General features: G+C 48.1%; 1 protein-coding gene and 1 long non-coding RNA gene across 3 annotated transcripts in view; both read left to right on the top strand.

The window, feature by feature from the left end:
• LOC6597999 (centaurin-gamma-1A) overlaps positions 1-17,124 on the top strand; it is a 63,398-nt gene extending 46,274 nt beyond the window's left edge. For both annotated transcript variants that reach the window (XM_026987679.1, XM_026987680.1), the window contains exons 2-8: positions 8,457-8,689; positions 13,276-13,417; positions 13,486-13,620; positions 13,688-15,079; positions 15,150-15,267; positions 15,330-15,705; positions 15,769-17,124. In XM_026987679.1, coding sequence (XP_026843480.1) covers positions 8,457-8,689; positions 13,276-13,417; positions 13,486-13,620; positions 13,688-15,079; positions 15,150-15,267; positions 15,330-15,705; positions 15,769-16,092 — 2,720 coding nt within the window. In that variant the 3' untranslated portion in view covers positions 16,093-17,124. The remainder of the gene's footprint in view (positions 1-8,456; positions 8,690-13,275; positions 13,418-13,485; positions 13,621-13,687; positions 15,080-15,149; positions 15,268-15,329; positions 15,706-15,768) is intronic.
• A 2,868-nt stretch (positions 17,125-19,992) lies between these two features.
• LOC113565555 lies at positions 19,993-20,305 on the top strand. Its single transcript, XR_003408670.1, has 2 exons — positions 19,993-20,058; positions 20,115-20,305. It is a non-coding gene; the product is annotated as an uncharacterized LOC113565555 (long non-coding RNA).
• Positions 20,306-20,542: the final 237 nt, after the last annotated feature.

Genomic DNA, 20,542 nt, shown 5'->3' with positions numbered 1-20,542 from the left:
TGGTTGGACACTTGTTGGGAAAACAGAAGGCAGAAAGCAGAAATACATATATCCATCCGTTGTCTATAAACCGAAAAACATATCCACCACCGAAGCGCGGGCGCGTCTTCCCTCCATCGAGTGGTGGAGTTTTCTCCCCAAATAAGTGCCAGCGGGGAAGAGAGGGAGACAGAGAGACAGAGAGAGAGAGAGAGCGGCAAAGGTTTATTGGTCAAACTCCGTTCAGAATGCAAAGTGTATCTAAATGAATTTCGAGTAGCCATCCGCTGACCATACACATAGGTGGGATACCGATTGGACTGTGGCTTTGTTTTGGGCTCCGATCCGTTCGGTTCGGTTCGGTTGGGTTCCCGCTGGAGGGCCCAGGGCCCTTTGTCTAGTAATATCCCAAAAGCGCAGCTCCGTCCCACTATTTTTCATAGTTTTCCCGTATATGGCAACGCACACACACACACACACACACAAAAGCGGAAGTTCTTATTTAGGTTTCCCTGCCCCGCCCCTGCCCCTTCGGTGCCCTCCGCTTCCAATCTATGCTTTAATGCCCATTGAAATTCAAATGCGGACACCGTTGACACCGCCAAATTGTTGATGGAGCATGGGGCATGGGGCATGGGGCTCGGCTCTCCCTTCTACGACACAGCAGTAATAGTAATCAAAATACGAAAATAATAATGAAATTCCAACATAATTTTTACAATGGCAATTCCAAGGTTTGCGCCCCATCCGATAATTAACTTGAGTACTCCCTCCCTATCCCCCATTTGGGGGATCTTCCATCCGTATTCCCTTCGAGTGTCCGCTGATTTGCTTTCCTCCTTTTGCCAAAAGTTCAATCACACTCAAGTGGTTCTCCTCTCGAGGGGAGGGGGAGGACTTTACATCGAGCATCGAGCATCGAACATCGAACATCGAATGAGTCTTACAACATAACCGGTTCACGGCTGTGTTGTTGTTTTTTCGTGTATTTCTCTCATCTCATTCGCATTTTCGGTTTCTTTGTGGGCTGTTATGATCTGCTGTGTGTGTGTGTGTGTGTGTGTCTGATATCTACACTGTCCTACAGCATGCTGCGGGCCTCTTGTCTCAAGATTACCATCACAACAGCCATAAAGCAGAGTCTGTTGTACGAAGGGATAAATAATCATTAGAGTAACCGAACAGCAAGATTTCCGTTTGATGCCAGAGATAAAGGAGTGAAAGCTGTTATTCTGTGGAGACACATTCCGTGGTTACTGTATCCCTGCGGTGGAGCAATACCTGTAATATTATGCTTATAGTCCGAGCAAAGATCCGAAGAGCTTCCTCGGACCAAACCCTGCTGTGGGGTGTAATTCAATAGCCCCCTCTGGGGAGCCGTGCATTGGCGGATGACTGATAGCAGCAGTATGACTTACTGCCAGTTAGCGGCTCTGTAATCCGTTCCGTGTGTGCCAACAGCAGCACACGGAGCTAATGGCCGAAGGAGTCATTGAACCGCAGACACAGCCCCACAGACAGTGGGGCAAGGAGACTCGGAGACTGACTGGGCGACTGGCGAATAGGCGAATGGGCGACTGGGAGGCCAACACCTACGGACGAGACGAAAACTTTGATTGCGGGCAAATGCTCTGGGAAAGAATGCAACAAATGCCATTTCGCACTCGTGCGAACGCACACGACGACCGACGACCGACGACCGACGCCTGTTTCTATGACACTCGTCGCACCCATACACCCGAGTGCTAGTATTGTACGTATGTATGTACGTTTGCCCATAAATAAGATTGTAATGGATGAGGCCTCCGAGAACAATGGGCATCATAATCATTTTTGCTCTGGAAAAAAGAAAAGATGTAAACGAGGAGCTGGTCCCCGTCCCCATCCCCGTAACCGTCGCCGGACAAAGGCAGATGAGATGTGATTTCTAGGTACTGACCAGCAGTGCAACTACTGCTAAGGAGGCTGCCACTGCCACACCAGAGACACCAGGATGCACGGAACGTGAGAGTGGCAGAATGAGCGAAAGTAAAAGTAAGCAATTTAATAATTTGTTGCGCTTGACCGATCCGACTGGGAAAGCGGAAAAGAAAGGAAAAAGTCAGCTGGTCAGTTTGGATCGTGGATCATGGATCATGGAACGTGCAACGTGCAACACTGTGGAAGAACCATCTGCGCTTCTTCGTCGTCGTCTTCTTCGGTGAGGTCTCTAATGAGGCGCCGGACCGTTCGAAATCGATTTAATTGAAGCTAAATTTATGAGGCACAAATTATCCAACGGAAATCTTCGGACAATTTATGGAAGTTTTTCCCAAATTGTAATGTTTTTGCAAGTCCCCCCGCCCTAACCACAGAAAGGAAAGAAAAGGGAGAAAGGAAACCTCAGGAGCAGACAGGACATACCCCGGAATGCGAACAATCAAATGCTCGTCACCGACAATCTCACCGCATAAATATTAAACACAAATACGAATTGAATTTGTGTCTATTTGATTTTATGACCAGCCATCGACCCAACAGCAGCCAGCGGCAGCTGACAAAAAAGAGTAGGAATCCCAAGAAAAATGCCATTTCCCAATGCACTTTCTTTTTCTCGTGGCGGCTTTCTTCCCCGGATTTTGGTCTTCCATTGTCTCGCGACTGACACTTCATAAATATGTCATATTTAATAGAGTACGAGTGCGAGTGCGAGTGCGCTCCCGAAGGCTGGAAGGAGCAAGCGACCAACCAACCACCGGGGGATGTCCTGCTCCTGCTCCTGCGCCTGCATCTCCTCGGCTCTCACTTGCCTTCTCCATTGTCGACTTTTGATTGACTCGAAAGGATCCTTCCAGCCGGGTGTCTTTTTTTGCGCTTTTTTTTAATGAAAAAAAAAACCTTCATTGGGATGCAGGAAATTTTGAGGGAAAAATGGAACAACTATTGCATTTTTTGTGTGTAATTGTAAGATGATCTTTGCGCAGAGTCATGTCATAAATTTGACATTTAATCGCCCAAGGCAGAAATCTGAATTCTGAACTGAACGAAAGATCCCCAGGGATGGATGGATGATTCATTTTGCTCGGATATGAAGTTATTGAGTAAGGTTAAAGACTCACACAATTCAAATGAATAGGCGACGATTTTGATTAGATTTCGTTCGATTAGATTGTGTTCTTGGGATCTTCCACCCACCGAGCACCCACCTCTCCACACACCCATCCCTTTGGAAAATCCATTTACTTGAATGACTTCTGAATGCACTTTGCTAATTGCTCGAATACCTAGACCCAAGCCGTGGAATGGAAATTGACTTTACTCTTGACTCTCGGGGCGATAAGGGCCTCCACCCTGGATGGGGTATGGATGTGGGGTTTCACCTGGAGAAAGATAAGGAATTATAGCTGAAAGCAGACCGATTTATTTCTCTATTTACTTTTGTGGCTTTTACTGCCGCGTGTTTTGCAACGTTACGTTTTCCTGTGCGCCGCCCTCTGGGTGCCCTGGCGCATGATAAATGGGTTTCGACACACAACAAAAACTCAATTTGGCTCCAAAACTGATAAAAGACACACAAAATAAAGCGAACAAAGAAATTGTCTATGCAGATACTCGTATTTGGAGTGGATTTCAGAACAAGTTTGTGGCTGAACAAAAAATGGAGACGACATTGAAGATCTGTCGTGCGAAGATGCTTTATTACCTGAGGACAAGAATCTGTGAGCCAATGACAGAGCATCCTTAAGGGTCGGACTTTAACCCCTTGAATTGCTCGGGGCGTGGCCTCTCGAGTGCCTGCGTGCTCTCCATCCTCCAACCTCCAACCTCCATCCTCTTCGTGTGGATTGACCTTCAACTGTGTGTTGTTTGGACGGACAGCAAATTGATTCAATTTTCCCATCATCCGACAGACTCTGGATCCAATTTATCAAATACCAACACAACATGTGTCTTCTTCTGTAGACGATCTTCTTGATCGCCCCGAGTCCGAGTCCGGGTCCGCATCTGAGGAGATCTTCCCTCCTACTGCCCTATACTGCCCATTCCCCATTCCCCATGTATGATTGGTCGTTCCCATCTGGCTATTTGTTTGTTTTCTCGCTTGCTAATGATGCGTGAATTTCTGTGTCAATTCCTACTGATCTGTTGGATTTTTGGCCGATGAAGTCATGTGGATTCCTCAGGAATGGAATCTTCATCCGAAGTACCGCCTGCACGTGACACACGAGTCGGATCCGTTAGGTAGGAGCACACTCGTACGTAACCGAGACACACCCATCCCATCCCTCCATCTCTCTCTCGCGTTGCGTGACGCTGATGATGCCCCAGCCCCAGCCCCAGCCCCAGCCCCAGCTCGGGACCTTGAAGTGTCGCAATCATTCGTGCAGAACTTTTCTATCTACGAGCATGTATCCGGGGCTCTCTTTCGGGGCATCGGGGGACGGGACAGCAGTTGGAGGAGCGGGCCCCTAGGTGCTGCGCCGTACAGCTTATTGTTTTGCGTTGTAATTAATGGCTAAACGGAACTGTTTAGGAAGAGGTTTGGGATGAGCTTTAACGGATGTCTCCACAAGATACACTTCGCACCCTCGAAGTATCTTTACATCTCTGCAAGTCGTCTAGCAGCAGCGTTTGGCCTCTCGAGAATCTTTCACCTTATTTATTCCTTATTTTAGGCACCTTTTCCTGTCTCCGACATCCTCCTGATTCTCATTCCCATTCTTACTCCTATTCCCATTCCCATTCCCATCCGCATCCTCTCTTTCGCCTACTCCTCGTGTAATCTTGTTTGTGCGATCGCCCTTTTTCGCTTCGTATTATTTGTGGGCTTTGCTAATTTTCTTTGCCTTTGTTGCGAAGATGAAGAAGAAGACGAGGAGGAGGAGGAGGAAAAGGTCTTCTCTCTCTCCCTCCCTCACTGTCTGTCTGACGTTTTTGCTTGCAACTTTGCCACCAGTCTCCGTGATCTTCTTTCACCGATCTCTGGACAAACACAAACGGCAGGCGAAACAAAGAGAAAGTAAATCAGATTTTGGAGCAGCTGTGCCGTCGTCCTACATAGGACACGAGCATAGGAACGACAGGAGGAATGGAGGAAGAAGAAAGGTACGTGGAGGGAAAAGAACGCCAACACAACGTGGCTCATGGTTGAAGACGGGCCTGATTTATGGCCAGATCCTAGCCTCTCTCGTTCGCCTGGACTCTCGGACTCTCGGACACAGCCTGTCGACACAGCCAGTCTCTTCCTACCTAAATATTTTCGTGGGTTTCCGTGGGCCAATGCAAATATCATGCAACTCATGCGATGATTTATGCCGCAGATTTTTCTTTCTCCATGAATTCGATTTCGGGCTATTCATAATCCCATGAAAGGCGAGGCAAATGGAATAATATTCCATTATTTTGGTTATGGCTTATTAAAATCACATTATTAGACCATTTTCAGGCATACCGAAAGTATCAAAACATCCGTGGATGCCACACGGATGGCCGTACGGGTGGCTGTGTCCATCAGAGAATGGATCATTTGTGGGATCTAATTAGCGTTAATTGCGGCTCGGGGTCTTCCGTAATCTGAACTCAGGGTTAGTCTCTTTTGCAGCCAGTTCATTGTAGAACCAGAGACTATCCAGGGGCCTACCTTTCCAAATATCTGTCTCTCTTTCTTTTTATTCGAAAACCTTTCGTTGCTTTTCGGGTGGAGGAGTCGTAAAGGTTGAAGCGATGACAGCTCTAAGCGCTTCTTGTTGTGGCTTCCGTAGCAACTAAACGGCCATCAACATTTTATGGCAATCCTTGGCGCCTGGTCCTGCTCAAACAGGACATACGAAGTGCATGTGTATATGGTAGATAATAGATGGTAGATGGTAGATGGATGGCACGCTTCAAGGTGATAAAACTCAGGCTGGTTCTGGCTCTGGCTCTGGCTCTGACTCTGCTTCGGTTTGCTTCGGTTACAGCTGCTTTCAGTCGTCATAAAACTAAGCTATCTATATCTCGAAGTTCGGGGGGTCGCAGGGTCAGCTGGTTGCTAAGGAAACGTGTTTCCAAAGAAGGCAATGGCAAGGGGCGGGGGGATAGGGAAGTGAAATTTTCATATTGTTCGCTAATTAAAATGCTTAACCCACATCAAGAGCTGTAAATCCAGGACACGGGACGGCATGGCATGGAATGGGATGGGCTGCCCTTCTTATCGCCCCTCAATGGTTAAAGGAGTATAAATACAAACAAACAGCAAAAAACAATCCGAACACAAACCCCTTCCTCGACCAACAACAAACACGGACACTTTCTCCCTAGGTGCATCGGGAGATGGGAGATCCAGAGACAGGACCAAGATGTGCTCAAGAAACGGAATATTCGGAAATCGAATGGAAAATGGCTCTCGGGCCGGTCCCAGCTAGTTTGCATACGTAATTATGTTGGGAATTCTGACAACGGAGGCGACATTTGACATGTGTTTGAGCTACGATCCCGGAGAGATAAAGCCAGAGATGCCCCCTCCCCCCTCCCGGTTACAGCGGGACAGAAAGGGGTTGTGCTGCGTGTATGACGCGTCCCGGGGCTGCGACTGGACTGGCGGTTTGAACTTCACGCATAAGCCGATCGCTATCCCGATCCCATCAGAGGTTTGACATCATTAGTCAAACTTAAAGATGCATTTGTATCTTGTGTCTTGTAACTTTAAGCGCTTTAGGCTAATGGCAAGCCATTAATTAGACCGGATATTGGTCCGATTGCTCCGATTGCTCCGGGCACCGATCCACACAATTTGTTACAATTCGAGCATCGAGCAGCCGGAACGAGGAACCAGTTAGCCAGCCATTCAGCCATTTTCTGATCTGAAATCTTAAATCCATTCCCACTTACCCCCCTTCTGCCGCCTCTTCTCAGGGGGCATGCAAATTGCAAAACCGCGCTAATTTTTTCCCTGTCCCTATGTCCCTGTATCCCTGCGTCCCTGCGTCTCCCTGCATATCATTTTCAATCTCATTCAACAATTGAATTGTGCTCTTTTCCTCGGATTTATTTCGGTGTTTCGGTATTTCCAGTATTATATAAATACATATAACAAAGGCATATTTATTTCGTTTTAATTTGTAATTTTGCGCTCTGGTCAGTGAGGTCCAGAGGTAAGAGTGCAAACCAGTTGAACTTGTATTTTCAGTGACTGTCTGTCGTCCTGTCCTCCCATCGCCTTAGTCGATTAACAAGCGGCCTGGAAACAAGTTCCGGCCGTGACAACCCCTTGAGACACGCTGACAAGACACGTATCCATGTCCATGTCTATGGCCATGTCGCTGTCGCTGTCGATGTCCATCTTCTCAGCTCAGTGTTTACTTAAGCAACTCTTAACAACTCATAATAGAGCAATTTTCACATATGCCTGCCTGCCTGCCTGCCTGCCTCCCTGCTTCCCTGCCAGAGTGGTGCCTGCAGTAAATCATCGCCGGCAAGGCAACGACTACTCAAATGGTCAACTGGTCAGAGACATTGTCACTCCTTCTACCCTTGAAAGGATCCTGCCCCTTTTGAAATTGATCGCAGGCACTTGGAAATCTAATGGCTCGGGCTGGGTGGGTCTTGGTGGCTTGGGAAGATTTATTTTGGCACTTGATGGTGTTTTCATTTCGGGGCTCAACAGATAGTTGCACTCGGGCGTGAAGTGCAGCGCAAATTGTAGGGGCTTTCCACACGGACACGTCACACACAAACGGCAGCTTTTCCATGTGTCCGGGCTAGGGCGGAGGGCTTTCAAAGCTCACAAATACTAGTGCACAAGCACTGCTGGCCTGGCCTGCAAAGCAGCTGTTTCCCTTGTTCTGATCACATGGACATCGAGTTCTCCTCTTAAGGTGCCAGCCATTTATGGACCACGGCCACAGCAACAGCTCTAACCTTGAAACCCAGCGAGCACCCAGCTGACACAGTGACTGTTGACTGTGGCCTGAAAGATCTTAAGTCTGATTGAGTGACTGACTGGGGCTCGGGCTCTGGCTCGGGCTCGGGCTGAGACTGGGTCTGGGACTTGACAATGAGCTAATTTAAATCAGAAAAGTGTTCGAGCAAACTGACAATTTAAAAGTTTGCACACGTCGAGGGACCGGCAGACAGACAATTGCCGAAAATTGAAAGGAAGCTCCGTGGCTCAGCATAGCAGAGCACAGCACCCATTTATTCCGCATTATGTTGTCAATCAAGCGGTACTGGAATGGAACCGAAGGATGATGTACGAGTAGGTACCAGTGCTCTGGGAGGGAGTCGGCATTTGCATACGGAGGAATGGCTAATGATGGGAGGATGGGATGGGCATCGATTGCCTGAGAGAGCAGGGAACTTTGGGCCAGGCGACATGTAGGTCAAAAGGATGTTTTCGGGAGAGCTGAGTAAACGGGTTCCCCGGGATCTGCTGTTCCCTGAGATCGCTAATTACGCGCCGCTAACTTGTTTTTCTGAAACTCAAACTAATGATGATTTGATTGTTCTTCCCGTTACAGATTCGTTTGTGAACAGCCAGGAATGGACGATCTCCAGGTCGGTGCCCGATCTCAGGCTGGGAATCGTCGGCTCCCTGAACTCTGGGAAGTCGGCGCTGGTCCATCGCTACCTCACCGGCTCCTACATGCAGGAGGAATCGCCCGAGGGCGGTCGCTTCAAGAAGGAGGTCTTCATCGACGGCCAGAGCTACTTGCTGCTCATACGCGACGAGGGTGGAGCTCCAGAAATGCAGGTGAGTCTCGCACGCGTATTCGGGGTTGTGTTCGGGGGCTCTCTCTGTTTTTCCATCAAATATTCAGGGGACATGATGTATTGCCTGCGCGCCAAGGGGGAAGCGGTTCCCGGGGGTGGCACTTTGCTGGCAAGAAAGTTTTTCCGGCTGCAGACAAATACATATTCCCTTATCATCTTGTAAATATTTGAATTGAGGTCAGCGTGGGACCAACGGGGGAACGTTCTGAGGCCTGTCTGGGGTTGTTATTCGATTGGTGGCAGGTTGCGTGGGACTGGGACTGGGATGGGAGCAAGGTTCTTATTTATAAAGATAATTTGATTGAATTGCCTGAACAGAACCCTCGGATGGGTCTTTGCAGCCGTTCCTTTCTTTAACTTTTTGTTTCAATTCCACAGTTTTCTCTGGCAATTATCCAAGTTTTCTCCGCCCCTCCACACTCGCAGAGTACTTTTCTGCAGTTCACTTCATTCGCTGGCTACAAAGTTTGCCATTACTGAATGTGGGGTATGAGTCACTCTCTCAAGCGAACTTCGACCTTTGGCAGCAGTCAGGCCACAGTGGGAGCCAAAACTTTGTCGCAACGTTGATAAGCGTTTTTTGTCCTGACACCATTTCCTCCCAGAGCTTCTGCTGCTGCTGCTGCTGCTGTTGATGCTGACCATTATGACAGGTCGGGACGTGATGTGCAACTTCATCATCGGTTGGCAGAGCGCCAATAGCCGCCCGAAAGATGCCTCTGCTTGCCAGGGCCTGGACAAAGGTTAAAGGTTGCGCAGTGTGTGGCACACAATGCCGAGCACTCGGCTGATTGCCAACCCCGGGGCTTACCTTGGAACCAGCCAACCCCTCCGTTGCATTCGACAACCAAAGTTTCTGTTGCCTCGAACCCGATGCAATTGAATCGGTCTTTTGTCAATAATCGCACGGTGGAGGGATCGTGGACGAGGTTGGAGGCTGGAGGCTGGGAAGCTGGGACGCTGGCATAATTAAAGGCAACTTAACCACGGGCTATTTACGGTTATGTACACTTCGACGGGGGCCTTGACTCATTGATTCCCTCGGGGCCGGGCCTCAAGGAGCTTTTGTCGTGCGGCACTCGGCTTTGATATGCTCTGCTCTCCGAGAGTGCGCTTATTGTGTGCAAGGATTCGCGATTCGCGATTCGCGACTCGCGACTCTCGATTCTCCATTCGCAAATTTACATTTTTGCAATTACAATTTCTGATCCCCGCCTCTGGTGCTCTCCCTACCCCCTGGGCGACATCCTGCGCCTGCGGCTTAAAGGGTGAAAGTGAGGATTATAAATTTTAAGCTGCTTTCGCTTTTCTGCCAGTCTCTTTCTCTTTTTATATTTTATTTGCGGTTCTATTTACACCCAGGGGGTGGGGATAGGGGGTTGCTTATAAAAAATGTGCCAGACACGCGACCCCTGAAATCCCAATAATATCCCTATAATCCTTGCTCTATCCCTGCCGTGCCTCTCCCTCTCTCTTCCTCTATTTTACTGTCTGCTATCTCCCGTTGTTAGCGATTTTTATTCAAATTGCGAATTTGGCATTTCCTTTTTTATTCTGTTTAATTAGAAGTTTGGAAGTTTTTTGCAAGTCAAGCAGATGATTGACCTAAATTATCGTTGATGGATTTGGACAACAAAGGATTTGGGCTTTATGGAACGGAGCGGAGCCGAACCGTTTCGGGGGGAAGGGTTTCAGAGTCATCGATTGTCTGATACTTCGATAAAGTTTGAGAGTTGCGGTGCCAGGAGCTCAACTCGAAGCTTCGGAAGATATGAATAACAGAATAACAGTTTAAGAGCCACCGCTTCATAACAGTTTCAGACGTATAGGGAACGGTTTGAGAGATAAAGCTTTGTTTAAGCTGTAAGCTTTCAAAGTAGCCGCTGATCTTTCAGAGTACTCGTATTTCGAGCAACGGTAGCTACAGGCTGCAGTTTGAGAACAGCTACAGTTCGAGGGTGCTTACAGATTGACACGAGTTTAGCTACAGTTTGAGACATGGCTTCGAGTTGAATCCAACTACAGCTTGAGATGCACTGTATATGGGGGGTATGATATTTTTTATAAACCATTTTTCGCGCCTCATTGCACACGACTGTAACTTTCTCCGCCTGCAGATTGCATATTGCATAATCCGCTCGCTGGATGCCAAACTGTCAATCAACCCTCTCACTTGAGCGCACACACTCCGCCCCACCCCCAACCTCCTCCCCAAACCTTCGTTACATTTGTAATTTCTTCCAATTCACAAAATCGTCCACTTTTCGCCATTCCCTCACTCCGCCAGCGCTGGCCCCCTCCCCTACCCGATATTATTTCACTTTCTTTGACTAACCCGTGTCATTCACATCTTTATGGAACATAATAGGCCCATATTTCATATTCCATATTACATCGAGCAAATAACCCTCATTTTTGAGAGAGAGAGTTGGCAAAAGTTACACCAACAGCCCACAACCCACAGCCCACAACCCACAGCCCACAGCCCACAGCCAACCGAAAGCCCACCCTCGCGCAGTAACAGTCGCAGAACTTTGGATGAAATCATTCATTCCACGAGCGACGCGTCGCCACTCGGTCGCCTTTGTAGTTGTTTTTCTGTTTCTCTGTGTTCTCCAGCGCATAGAGGATATCATTACCATACACCGTGCTCCACCACTACCAGACACGACATCGTCTCGTGTGTCGCGGCGACACAGCGTCAACAATATTGCACGCGACTAGCAGTTGTCGATTCCTTATGGCCGGTGGGTGGGGGGATGCTGGTGGGGGTGTACACTCGAGGTGGTGTTGGTGGCATCGAAGGGAGGGAAATTCGTGAAGGAAAAATGAGGATAGATTATAGTGAGTAGCAAAATTGATATGGCCTGCACTTCATTGAATCGGACATTACTGTAGCTGGAAACTATGGATTCTCAGAGACCTTAGATGCCGGAACAGAAGGAACACACCATACGAGTGAGGATGGAATAGATTATTCTATATAAATACCACTGAAAATAGTATTTTAAACATGCAAATCATAGACTATCGAGGGAATTCAATTAGGTTCGATTGCCAGTAGAAAGTTCAGGGAATCGAAATGGTGCTGTTTTTGTGACCCGCACCGTGTGTTTTTATTTCGTTCTCCTTCGTCAGCATACATCCGGAGACCGGGCTCCGGACGTACACACACGTCCACATACTGCACGTAAGCACTCTCGCACACAGACGGAGATACGGCCGTACAGCCATGTATCGAGTATCTGTGTGAGATTCAGCATTTCGTCGCCATTTGGTGCAGATTTTTTGCATCCTCCTCTCCTCCTTCTCCCTTCTCCCTTTTCCGTTTGTTGTTGTGTTGCTCTTCTTCCTCTTCCTCCCCCATCTGCATCTTGTGCTTTTGCTTCTGCTTTTGCTTCTTCCTCGTTTTTTTCTCTTTGCTTTCCTGTTTCCTCTGCATACATTTTCACAACAAATCATAAAAAGTGGCCATGATGGCGCGACGCCAGCGGCGAGGCAGGGGTAGGGGCAGGGACTGGCGGCAGGCGGCAGGCGGCAGACAACCTCCCACCAGCCATACAACCATTGTAGCAAGCATCGAACCAACCCAACCACCCACCACACAATGCACACAGCAACGAGGACGCCGTTGTCCTCGTCGTTGCCAGGACATTCTCGAAGCCAGTTGTTTGTCGACTGGCGTCGCGTGCGGGCGGCTTTTTTCCGATTGCTCCTCCTGCGACATCGACCTGAAAGAGGACTAGCAAAGGACAGGCCCCGAATGGAGTTAAACAGAGTTACATAAATTATTCATCGGTCGGGTCCGGCTCCGGGGCGAAGGTAAAAAGCTTTTAATGCATAATTAATTGATCCGAATCGAATCGAATCGAATTGAATCTAGTCGAATCGAATCGAAGCGGAGTCCAGTCAATCAATAGAGAGGACGAACTCCGTTTGACGGAAGCGGGGAATCCTGCGCAGAAACAGAGGGAGAAGCAGAGGCAAAAACAGATGCAGAGCTGTTTACATGCCGCATAAAAGTTCATTATCCTTCGAAACTCCGACAGTACCATTGTGTGCGAGAGCTCGAGTGTCTGTGTGTGTGAGTGTTGTGTGGTGGAGAGGCATACGAAAATCATTAAAAAGTTTAACACACGTCTGGCGAGAGGAGCAGAGGCAGGGGCAGGGGCAGGGCCAGAGGCAGGGCATTCAAGTGCTTCATTAGCGACTTTCTCAAGTGTGTGTGTTGAGTCCTGCACAGTCAGAAGCCGAGTCAGAGACTCCTCACAGACTGAATCGCAGGGCTACGAGGAAAGGAGATCCGCCGAGACGAGAGCAGACCGCCTGGATATGGCTATGGCTTTGGCTATGGCTATGGTTATGGGTCCATTGTTTTGCTCGCTTCCGCCAGACGCCGCACTTTGTTTACTCCTCGCTCCGGCTCCCCCAGAAGCCCACAAAAGCCCACAAAGTCAAGGACTCGCAGCGGCCTCGCTCTCGCGCTTTGTTTCCAGATTCCAGATCCCTGATCCCTTGTGCCCCTTTCTCATGCATACCTTTCCCTTGCACACATTCTCCTTACAGTTCGCTGGCTGGGTGGACGCGGTAATCTTTGTGTTCAGCCTGGAGAACGAGGGCAGCTTCAATACCGTCTACAATTACTACACGAAAATGGCGCATTTTCGGAACGGACAGGACATACCCATGATACTGGTGGGGACGCAAGGTGAGTCGAATCCCTCCCATTCCACGCTTCCCTACTTATTCCCGGCCCCCCCGGTGCCCCCCTTCCAGATTCGATCAGTGAGCGCAATCCGCGTGTGATTGACGACACCCGCGCCAGAAAGTTGGCCAGCGATCTGAAGCGCTGCTCCTACTACGAGACCTGCGCTACATACGGCCTGAACGTGGAGCGCGTCTTCCAGGACGGTGAGTTCTTCAAACCACACTAGTCCCTTCCAGAACTAACCAGCGGCCCCCTCATTGCCCCAAACAGCTTGCCAGAAGATCCTGTCGCAGCGCCTGCCGCTGCCGGCGTCAGTGCAACCGCCCAGGCCCACAACCCCGCAAGGAAGTCGCCTCGGACTGGCCCCCTACCAGGCACCCACCAACGGACAGCACGGCCAGCACGCGCAACACGCGCAACACGCGCAACATGGACAACACGGACACCATGGAATGCACGGACAGCGGGGACAGCAGCAACTGCCGCTGCGGATAAGCGCGGACTTTGCGCAGGGGGAGCAGAAGCTGTGGTCTCTGCAGGCGAGCAGCTCCTCCTCGGCCTCCTGCACGACGGTGGCCACCAACGAGAACAACAACATAACCAAATACAACCCCGGAACGGCGGCCAACTCCCTGCAAGGCGACTGCTCGCAGGTGCAGCTGCGAGATCCACGGGATCTGGCACCGCCACCCGGCAAGGAGCTGCCCACGCCCACCTCGACGCCCACGACGAGTCGGAAGAGCCGGCGACGCTCGAACCTGTTCATCCCCTCCTCCTCAAAGAAGGCCGACAAGGACAAGGAGCCGAAGGGCAGCGAGCTGGGCAGCGGCCGCTCCATTCCCATCAAGCAGGGCTATCTCTACAAGCGCTCCAGCAAGTCCCTCAACAAGGAGTGGAAGAAGAAGTACGTGACGCTGTGCGACGACGGTCGGCTCACGTACCACCCGTCGCTGCACGACTACATGGACGACGTGCACGGCAAGGAGATTCCGCTGCAGTACGTGACGGTCAAGGTCCCGGGCCAGAAGCCGCGCGGCTCCAAGTCCATCATCACAAACAGTGCTCTGACCAGCTCGCTGCTGGCCAACGGCCACAGGGCCCAGAACACGCTCAGCGACGGCATTGGCTGCCTCACCCTGGCCAAGGACAATCAGCGCAAACTGAGCGAGAAGCTCTCCCTGCTGGGGGCCGGATCGGGGGCTGCTGCCGGCGGAACAGAGCCCCTCAAGTCGAACAGCTCGCAGCAGACGAGCGGGGACGAGGGCATAGCCATGTCCAACTCGAATTCGCAGACGTTCATAGCTGGGGAGGCTGCGGCAACGGCAACGGCCACGGCCAGCAAGCTGGAGGCCCAGACGCCGAACGTGAAGAAGCGGCACCGCCGCATGAAGAGCAGCAGCGTGAAGGCGAGCGAGGCCGACGACAACGATGGCTACGAGTTCTACATCGTCTCGCTGGACTCCAAGCAGTGGCACTTCGAGGCAGCCAACTCGGAGGAGCGCGACGAGTGGGTGGCCGCCGTCGAGCAGGAGATCTTCAAGAGCCTGCAGAGCATCGAGAGCAGCAAGACCAAGCAGGCGACCAGCACAGATCTGGCTGCCATGCTGACCATACGTCAGCGGGTGCCGGGCAACGGCCACTGTGTGGACTGTGGAGCACCAAGTAAGTACAGCTACAGCTGCTCTCATCTGTGCCAGCACTCACCTTCTGCTCCTCTTCTTTGTCATTGCAGATCCCGAATGGGCCAGCCTCAATCTGGGCGTGCTCATGTGCATCGAGTGCTCGGGCATTCACCGCAACCTTGGCTCGCACATATCCAAGGTTCGCTCCCTGGGCTTGGACGACTGGCCGTAAGTTATTGAGCAGCTCTCTGCCTACTTTGTGGCCTAACACTATATTTTTCCGCCATCAGATCGCCCCATCTCAGTGTAATGCTGGCCATCGGCAACAGTCTGGCAAACTCCGTCTGGGAGTCGAACACCAGACAACGGGCCAAGCCGACGGCGCAGGCCAGTCGCGAGGAGAAGGAGCGATGGATACGCAGCAAGTACGAGGCCAAGGAATTCCTTACTTCGCTCGGCGGCGGCTCATCGACGCACGCCAGTCCCAGTCCGGGACAGCAGCTGATTGAGGCTGTGATACGGGCCGACATCAAGTCGATTGTCTCCATTCTGGCCAATTGCCCAGCGGAGGTGACCAACGCCAATGTTAGCGCCCGGGATGTGCGCACTCCGCTGCTCCTGGCCTGTGCCATAGGCAACCTGGCCATTGCACAGCTCCTGATATGGGTAAGTTACCTAAAGAGAATACAAATGCATTTACTGACTGTCGTTTTATTCTCTTTTTCCCAGTACGGGGCCAACATTAAGCACACGGACCACGAGGGTCGCACGTGCCTGGCCTATGCCCGGGCTGCCCAATCACTGGCCACGGCCAAGTCGATGAAGGCCGCAGCGGCGGCGCAGGCGGGCACAACCGTTCCCCCACCTGCTCCCCCCGCCAACGGCGGAATACCGGCTCCGCAATACAATGTCGAGGACACGACGGCTCTGGTGGAGCTGTTGGAGGGACTGGGCTGCCCCGAGGCGGCTCCTCTGACCGCCAGCGGAACGCTGCCGCGTAGACGCGACACCCTGGGCACGCCGTACGAGAAGTCTGTGTCGGGAGTTATCTAAATTAGTTAAATTTTCAATAAGCTGACGCGGGTGTTCGAGGATGTTCGAGGATGTAATGGAATTAGTTGAAATGCGAGAGGGAAAATTGTATAGCGATTAGGGCATAGGTTTTTAGGAATTTGTGCAAATGTAAATGTTTTATTATTATAATTGATTAATGATTAATGGTTATTATTATTTTGGCGAGCACTTTTATCGATGTTTTCAGTTCTTTTAGTTCCTAGGTCGTCCCAAAAGCCTGTACAGTCCTCTTGTTGTAATCTCAAGTTTATAATTTATTATTTTCGTATTACGTACTGCTATTATTACATATTATTATTATGATTATTATTGTTTTATCGTGTGCAGGTTTTTATGTCGTTTGCAAAACAACTAATTATGTAGTAATATTATTTTTAACTCTCGATTACCATCAGCGGATTGCGTAAAGACTTCTGAAACATCCATACACTATATACCATACGCCTCTAACAATAGGAACAGTAGGAGAGCTGAAGCTGAAGCTGATGCAAAACATACGTATAAACATGAATGAATCTAAGATTAAAGCCAAAAACAAACTTATACTATACAACATACACAAACACATATATATTATACGAGTGTATGTACACTCATAGTTGAAATTGCTTGATAATCGGTTACCACAAATCAACACGCCTAAACCTAAACATGAACTACTTATGTAGCTTACGCTGAACCAAACTCACAAACAAACAAACAAATTCTTTGCTATGGTAAATCCAACAAAACTTCTTATTGAAAGCACGTTTAACGGATTGCACTAGACCAGAAATGACCATCAGGCTGCAGTCAAATCTGTCTGGGCAACAAATTAAACTGAAAGTATTTGAAACCAATTATACAAAGTAGCTATAAATCAATCAATATATATATTACTATATGTATACACCCTCTATATATTGTGTACGCTATTTGTACGCACTACAAACCACAAAACGTGACAAACTCAATCTAATTGGAAGGAAAAGCAGCACACAAAACCACAACAAGAACAACAACAAAGAAGAAAACCCTTTAAATAAAAATCTATTAAACATTTTAAAAACTTGCCTTTTTTTTTAAACAAGAACAACCCACACAGATTTTTCTCCTTTGTTCTCCTGGTCAGAATCTATAAATAAAGTATGTTATGTTCATATACATACATATATATGTACATATATTTATTTGATAAGATAGCTACCGGGATATATGTACATATATGAGAGGGTAGTCCATCTATAAAATTTGGCTATTTGGAGCCTCAAAAACAAAGTGAATATTTTACACGAATCAATTATTCTTATCTCGTTTATTTCTATAAAACTAAACGAAATGGAGTTGCAATTATTCCCATTGTCTTTGAAGAGAAGGCTTTCTTGGGGACCTATGATTTGAATACCCTTGCAAGTCGATTGTACCTGTGCGACTTTCACCCGATTTGGCCTACACCTTTCTCAGCTTTTGTTAATGTTTTTCCTCGATCCTAGTGGTGGGCACGGCCCCTGCCACCCCACGTCTCACTTGCTCAATCAACAAACAAAGTGCACTCGATGGAGAATAAACAATTTACGTGCTCTAGATAATAGAGGGATAATATGCAACACAGGTTGCTGTCAAGAGAAATAGATATTAAATTTTATTTTTAATAATACATATTGTTGTTTGATATTACCTTTGGAGCAACTTATATACGTACAACAGTCAACAGTAAGGAAAAATTATGATGATAAAAAAAAATTGTTTTTAAGGTCGAAGAATTTGGAGGGGGATATTATTCGGTTCAATTATCTGTTCAGGTTTCTAGAGTAGAGGTCCTCTTAGATCATCCTGTTGGGCAGGTCGACTGGGTGTTTTCTGGTCAGCCTATGCCAGTATCTTGTTCTTGCAAGGCGTCTCGCCAGTATATAACGGTGGTTTCTCAGCTTACACATATGGTTCTTCGCTTGATTGTTGATAACATCACCAAGAAGTGGTACGTTAAGGTCCTTGGCATGTCCCGGTTACGGATATACCACTCAGCTCCGGAGATCCTACGCAGAAATTTACTCTGGAACGTCATGAACCAAGCAAGGTTAGTTTTGGCGGCAATCCCATTCACCTGAATGCCGTACTTCGAGGCAGCTTATTGAGCTTATTGCTTTGTTTAAGTATCCAGAACATTTTCTGGTCCTTACCACCAACTTGCTTCTCACGCTACGGATGTGACTGTCGAAAGTCAAACGTGCATCCAGTGTAACTCCGAGGTATGTGTGATTCCTACGCTGCTCCACGAGTTTCCCAAGCAAGAAGACACCAGGGCTAGAGACCATTCTATGCGTCACCATTGCACACTTATCAGGGTTTATGGAGATGTTCCCAGTTTTCAAATAGCTTGAGGTATTGCTGTAGATTGTCTGTGGCATCATAGACACAGCTAGCCCTCGATAGTACTGCTGTGTCGTCAGCAAATGTTGCCACCTTGAGAGTACAGTGTCGGCCGAAGCACGCTGCCTTGCGGTACTCCTGCCTTGATGGGTTTGGTCGAAGAATCTACAAGTCCTCTCCGTCAGAAAGCTTTTGATAACTTCATACAGCTGAGGGTTGATCATCACTTTGATTTTAGCGAGTAGTCCCTCGTGCCACACTCGTTCGAAAGCCTGCGAAATATCCAGGTAAGCTACTGTAGCTACAGTGTACTGTTTTTTTTGGAAGCCGTCTAGTATGTGTTCCACTACCCTGTGCAGTTGTTCGGGTGTACCGTGCTGAAGCCTGAACCCAAATTTGTAGTTTGGCAGGGCTGTTTTAACCAGCGGCGACTCTAGTACCCTTCGTAGGATGCAGCGCTCAAACATTTTGCCAAAATTTGACTAGAGACTAATTGGTCTATGGTTTTTGAAGTCTTCCGGTGGCTTTCCTTGTTTTGGCAACATTATTATGTGGGCACATCTCCAGACTTTGGGAAAGAATGATAATCTTAGCGATGCGTTAAAGATTAGCAGCATATACAGAATCGCTCTGTTTGGTAGCGCCTTTGCCACAACATTATCAATCTTATCGCCGCCAGGGGCCTTCTTGGACTTGAGTTTCTTTATGTCTTCCGAGATTTCTTGAAAAGTGATTGCCGCCACAGGGAGCTCCATCTGGTGGGTCTTATTCAGCGTCTCAGTGACCATCATTGCTATTCTACTAGATGTACGGAATGGTGTGAATATTTCTTCGAGATTCGTCGCAAAAGCTCCCACACTGTCCATTGCTGTTCTTGCCCATGGGCAAGGGGAGTTCTTCTCCAGGCCTCAAAGATTTGTTGGACTAAGTGCTGTCCCATGGCAGCTCAGCCTCCATCATCTCATAATAATGAAATAGAATCATTCTCTAATCTAAGCGAAGCTCTCGGATGTCGATGTTCTTACAGATGGCCGTCATGATTAAATAAAACCAATTACAATCGCTTACAAATGGAAAAAGTTGCGTTTATTTCGCCTCTTTATTTCGTCAAATGACAAGAAAATGGCCCAGAAAATAAATTGAAAATTAAACCACATTCATGTTTTAATCTTACGCATATTAAAGAAATTGTTAAGGCTCAACAAAGAGTACTTAACAGAGTACTAAATACAATTATGTAAGTACGAATAAAATCGTGTTAGCCGAAGATTTTCTAAAATAAATATGACTGACTGACTCTTTCTCGTTTGTCTTTGTCCGATTTCTTGCTGATACCGGTGAGAGGGACAGAGTGTAGACGAGTGAGCCGGGGGTTGGTTGGGGTAGCCAATATCTTACACAATTCGACCGTCACACACCAAAAAGTTATGTCAACTATAACGAATTAATTGGATTCGAAGTGTTCGAAGAACTATAAAAAAGGGATTGAACCGCCACACTTCACCAAAAAAAATGGAAATATGATTTTTCTGGCTAAATATATATTTTTATCTGTGATGTTGAGCACTTTATTCCCCTTCTCAAACGGAACCGAGTGTAAGTAAATAATATCAAAATAAATAGTATTAAATAAATGCCACTTCAATTACCAGCTTGTTCGAGCAAAGGAGGATCCTGTAACCCGAAAAAAAAATGTGCAGATATGGAAAAGTTTCCACAACTAACATTTGAGTCGCCCAATTGTTTAAACTACGAGCTGTGCTGTATTTTTGTACAATAAATTCGACTCAAAATAGCCCTCTATTGTATAAACTAGTTTTGGGCCAAAAAGTCGCAACCCTTACTCATTATTCGTATTTCGGGTTGGCAAGTTATTGTGCCAATTAGCTGAAACTATTAACCAAAGCAGTAAATAGTCGGGTCCACATCTCCATATGTATGCATATTATCTAGGGTTGGGACAAATCAATTTGGGTACCTAAGACATCTGACGAAACTGCACTGTTATGCCAGTGTATAGGCAATTATGGTGCATAAGCATATATTTGCAATGCACTGTATCCTGCTTGTAATTAGATAT

The sequence above is a fragment of the Drosophila persimilis genome, unplaced genomic scaffold (assembly GCF_003286085.1).
Source record: "Drosophila persimilis strain 14011-0111.01,24,50 unplaced genomic scaffold, DperRS2 tig00000124-arrow-pilon, whole genome shotgun sequence".
In the NCBI taxonomy this organism is placed as follows: Eukaryota; Metazoa; Arthropoda; class Insecta; order Diptera; family Drosophilidae; genus Drosophila; species Drosophila persimilis.
Note: the sequence above shows the minus strand (reverse complement) of the source record. Positions and strands in the feature narration are given on the sequence as shown.